The sequence below is a fragment of the Grammomys surdaster genome, unplaced genomic scaffold (genome assembly GCF_004785775.1).
Source record: "Grammomys surdaster isolate TR1022 unplaced genomic scaffold, NIH_TR_1.0 131, whole genome shotgun sequence".
NCBI lineage: Eukaryota > Metazoa > Chordata > Mammalia > Rodentia > Muridae > Grammomys > Grammomys surdaster.
In genome coordinates this window covers 2,711,653-2,716,973 of record NW_021604589.1, presented here as the reverse complement: position 1 = coordinate 2,716,973, position 5,321 = coordinate 2,711,653, and the positions used below count along the sequence as shown (strand labels likewise).

Here is a 5,321-nt window from a genome sequence, read left to right as displayed (position 1 = left end):
GTGTGTGTGTGTGTGTGTGTGTGTGTGTGTGTGTGTGTGTGTGTGTGTGTAGGTTAGCAACATGCTTTGAATTAAACGGTAAACACATGAGGAAACATTTTGCAGATTAGAAATTCATTGACTTACTTCATCTCCCACCACCTTTTCATCCACTGCTCTTTGGGAATTTCACCCTGAAAGACCATCCACCTCCACTTCTCTAACATGTAAGTAAATGGTAGTGTTCCAACAATTGTCAATGCCTGTTTTAGTAGGAAGTTTATTTCTGTTTCTGAAAGTAAAATGGAAAAGACCAAACATTAAGATAGAAATGAAAGTATAAGTTTTGTAAGACAGCTTTCCTAATCTCAAGATACTATTCCTCCTCAAGATGGAGTTACTACAGGATGATTACATGAGAAATATTGGCAGTGGAGATTGTGAGTGTTATATGTTTATCTTCTCAGATGATGGATTTGGAACAGGCTAAAGCCCTGGAATAGAACAAGTAAGTAAAATCCACAAATTAACTAATCCTTACTTTTTACTAGTTTCAACTGCCTTCTTTAAATATCCCCTTATCAGAGTTAATTAGGGCAATTTCATCTATTTTCCCAAGCATACTGTTTATTCTTGAGAGCTGCATGTAGCCAGTGTCTGTTAATGTCTTATTCAAGACTGTATACCCAGTCCAGTGTCTGCTCTGTAATGCTCTCTTGCGAGTCCTTAGTAAATAAGCAAACATTAAACAGATGTGGTGAAACCTTGTAAACCAGGGTGGGGAGATTTTTTTTGCACAATAGACTGACTAGGTAAATGACAACAAGGTCTCCTGCATTTCAGAGAGATGTATATCAGTGACTAGTGTGTATGCAAGTTTCAGTTCCATCTTCAGCACTGAAAGGAAAAAGAAAAAGAAGCTAGAAGAAAGGACCCTCCAAAGTTTCACTACTGGTCAATGGTGTTTGTAGAGGTATATGAGTTTTCTGTAGTGTAAACAGCACATGATTTATTCATGTATCATAGCTTGATGCTATGACATTAACATGTACAACCATTGTATTTTTATATATTAGCCAAAAATAAATTTGAACACACACACACACAAAATGAACATCTCTAGAGGGACCATTCACTGGATAATCAAAAGTACGATGTACTTCAAATGGACTAATTTCCTACTTATCAAGAATACTAAGTGGTTTTACAAGTTATGTATGTTCGTTAGTTTAAAGAGGAAGTAGTACTGCCTCCAGCACAGCACAGAAGCTCAAATGTGAATTCAGGGGTTATTATCTACTCTGTATATATAGGAAAAATGCTTTACACATGGTAGATGCTCAATAAATTTGTTTAGAAAAATAAAGAGACAAGCACTGTGGCTCATACCTAGAATCCCAAACTCTGTGAGGCTGTGGTAGAAAGACTGCTGGGAGTTGCTGGACATCCATGGCTACAGAGTAAGACCCTGTCTTCAAACAACAAAACATACAAACTCCACAAGAGAAAAGAAAGTCAAGATGAGGGAAAGGAGGAAAAGAATGAAGGATTCTGTTGGTTTAACATCATTCACAAATCAAGATCAGAGGCAAGGAAAGAATTTTTCAAGCTGGTGCTTTCATTGTGTGACATCAAGAGAAACATACCAATTTCATCATCTTTGCCTATTCTCAAGGCAAATGTAAAAAAAATCCACAAAACAAATCATTCTGTTCATCGGCATGAACGAATTGTATTTTAAAATTACCAAGTAAGTATGGTTACTATAAACTGCCTTTCCCATGTTGCTTTCTTCATCCAAAAGCACCACTGTTGGTTTATAAACTACTATATCTGGTTAATAGTGACTATTTCAGACATAATGATGGGCCTCCACTAGCCTGCTACCAGGCCTTTGTCAGATCACTAAGAGCCAGAGATCAAGACAAAGAGAATTATGCACACAAGGGTGAAACTCATGACCTTGACTTCATTGACTAGAGGTTTCATCCAGGGGAACCAAGGCTTGGATCAAATGCTAATTAAATGCAGTGGGCTACAAACAAAAAGACATGAAATAGGAGGGAAATTTGTTGGAAAGCATGGTTTGGAGAGAGGGGAGAAGAATAAGAAAGAAAATGATGGAGACTAAGTAAAGTGCACTTCCTGTATGCATATATATAATATGAAAAATAAATAAATTACAGGACCTAAAAAAACCTAGTGAAAAGAGGGTGATAAACTCACAAAAGAAGCAAAAGCCATGGCAGCCTCACTGGAAAATCTGGGTCTCCTGAAAAGTTGTAGTCTTTCCTCAAGTCCAATCCCCACCCACCCCCCAAAAAACATGGGCTGCCTCAGCCATAGATGTTGAGGGATAGGATGGGTCTTTTGTTCACATTCCTTCTCTGTAAAAAACAGTTTAGAATGATAGGTTCCTACTCTACCATTCAGTGGACGTCATTTGTTTGTTTATTTGTTTTTAACCAAAAATGGCAGCCAACTATTTAAAATCCAGACTCTGATTAGCTTCATGACCTTCAACAAATCATTTAAGTTCTGTGGGCTATTTCAGCATCTTCCAAAAACCCACCCAGCTTCTATTAGAACATTTGTAGGGCATTCCTTCAGTTATCTCACTTAACTCCCTATTTAAATTACAGCTTGCATACTCTGATCCACACTTAAGAAAGAAAGAAAGAAAGAAAGAAAGAAAGAAAGAAAGAAAGAAAGAAAGAAAGAAAGAAAGAAAGGAAGGAAGGAAGGAAGGAAGGAAGGAAGGAAGGAAGGAAGGAAGGAAGGAAGAAAAGGAAAGAAAAGAAAAGCTTTTTACCAGTAGCCAGTCCCATAAACATTTTTTACCTAGGTAGCATAAAGTAAAACAATTGTTTTCCTATGGATGATATTAAATACATTCCCCCAAATCAGATTACCCCCAAAACAAGCCAAAAGAAAATGTACCACTATCTTCTTGAAAATTGGATGGCAGAAGATCAATGGATTTCAGATGCTTGGGGGTAGCTGCAGAGAGTGACATGATTTCTCCAACAGCTTCATGGAACCCTTCATTGGCTCCATTTCTTAGCAGGAAAGGTTGCGTGGCATATGCCATGTCATATTGGATATGTCCCATCTCATGATGAGCTGTCAAGAAGTTATCCATTGTGACCTTTGTACACATCTTGATTCTGCATAAAAAAATGGACAAGATTAAAGCAAATCTTACTTAATTTCCTTTTATCGTGATAGTAGAGTTTTGTGGGGGTTGGGGGACATGAAGATTTATTCATCACTGAAGTTTTACTATTTGCCCCTTATGAACCATTTACTCAATATAAAGGGCTAAGTTCTATTCTTGTGCTCTTACACTAGCTGAAAGGGATATAGAAATCTGTGCTATATAATTCTGAGGTGAGTAGTGTATACATGAATACAAGCATGGTCTTCTCAAAGGATCATGTATAGCCAGGATAGAGAAGGGGTTAGACATTTAGAATTGAGTATCAAATGTACATCCCGAAGGTAAACATGTTGGCTCAAGAAGTAGGAGCAGGGTAGCAAGAAAGAAAGCCAAAGACAAAGCTGTATGAGGTTCAAGTATCTAAGATTTTGGAAAGTATAGACTCGAGGTACATAGAGAAAGTGCTATTAGAAACATCATAGAAGTCTAGAAGACCATCACCACCTGAGATTAGTCACCACAGTCAATGAGAAATGGTGTTTAAAGACAAAAGGTAAATGTCTGTGTATCACTGTTCTGTGACCCAATGAGAACATAACTTCATTTGGCAAACATGTGGTAGTCCTTCTCCACTTGACATGCTTACGCTCATTCAGATATGAGTAAATATTACATTTCAAAGATTTCCAAATAGATTTTCCTACCATTCTGCTTGTGTGACCCATGTATACTGATAAAAACTCAAAACTCCCCACTGTTTAGAGTAAGGCCAGTCTCCTTTATCTACCCCAATGTGACCACAGCTTGCTTTCCTAACTTATTTCTCTCTATTCTTTTTTCCCAACAGCCATAATAGTTGTTATATATTTACTGTGTACTTTATAGAAGATTCTGAACTAGGAATCTTATGAATATGCTCTCATTTTTAAGCCTCACTGAAGGATTTGGACTGATCACCTACAGATTGCTGCCTGTTTGGGGGGGGGTTGTTTGTTTGTTTGTTTGTTTGTTTTTAAGCTTAATTGGCACATAGTCCCACTCATTTATTTACATATTATCTATGGCTTTTTCATGCTACAAGTACAGAGTCACTTACTTGCAACAGAGATTTTTAAAGCCTGCACTCTTTACTATCATTACAGGAAAAGACTACTGGCCTCTACTCTAATGGGTATTTTGGAACCAGGCTTCACTTCCAAAGTAGATCTACTGTCCCTCAGAAGCCCAAGTGATAGCTATTAAAAATCAAAACTTTGATTTCACTGCTTTGGTTAAATGGGAGGTGCTTAGAGGAGGGGCTTTCTTTTCTTGTCTTAAAATAATTTATTTTTATTTTATGTACATTGGTGTTTTGCCTATATGTGTGAGCATGTTGGATCCCCATGAACAGTAGATACAAACAGTTCTGAGCTGTCATGTGGGTGCTGGGAATTGAACCTGTGTCCTCGGAAAGAACAGCTGGCTCTCTTAACCACCGAGCCATCACTCCAGTCCAAGGAGGGGTTTTCTTAATATTTTGAGGCAATCTACAGCCAGTGGCTGACTAACACAGGGTAGATATAAATGGCCAGCCCCTGGCCTCAAGGTTTGACCAATCCTGATTCAAATCAGTATTCAGAGTGGTTCATGAGATCAGGCTAGAGCCAAATCTCCATCACAGGTTGCCTTCTTATCTGCTTTACCTGTCCCGAGTTGTTCCCTCACTTGCCTTTGCCCAAGAGGGTCTCCTTTCATATAAAATAGCCAGTATAAAATAACCAGTTCAAGCCAGGGAACAAACCCAAGACACAAACTTGCAACCTGGATATTAGAGTCCTGCTTTATAGATAAGGAAACTGAAACCCAAGATTACTTTGCTCAAGGTTGCCTGATCGTTCAGTGACACACCTTGGATTCCAAAACCTACGCTCATTCTGTCACGTCACAGACTCACACTGTCCTGCACATATTTTGTTGTTGTTGTTCCAGTCTAAACTTGCTGACTTCAGCACCCACACCAGGTCCTGCCTCTCTTCACCTGACCCCTCTGTTCTTCCAACCTGCTATCCTCCCAGGAGTCCGTCCAACCTCTTCTTGCAATTCAAGCTCAAATCCTAAGACATTCACAAAGTCTCTTTCTGACCCTAACTTCTAATCCAGGATCTATCTCTCTCTCTCTCTCTCTCTCTCTCTCTCTCTCTCT

At 38.6% G+C, this 5,321-nt stretch overlaps 1 protein-coding gene across 2 annotated transcripts in view; it reads right to left on the bottom strand.

Annotated features, from left to right (window-relative positions):
• The window catches only part of Ace2 (angiotensin I converting enzyme 2), a 50,869-nt gene that overhangs the window by 16,407 nt on the left and 29,141 nt on the right, over positions 1-5,321 (bottom strand). For both annotated transcript variants that reach the window (XM_028762128.1, XM_028762129.1), the window contains 2 exons: positions 2,920-3,146; positions 127-271 (listed from right to left, as the gene is read on the bottom strand). In XM_028762128.1, coding sequence (XP_028617961.1) covers positions 127-271; positions 2,920-3,146 — 372 coding nt within the window. The remainder of the gene's footprint in view (positions 1-126; positions 272-2,919; positions 3,147-5,321) is intronic.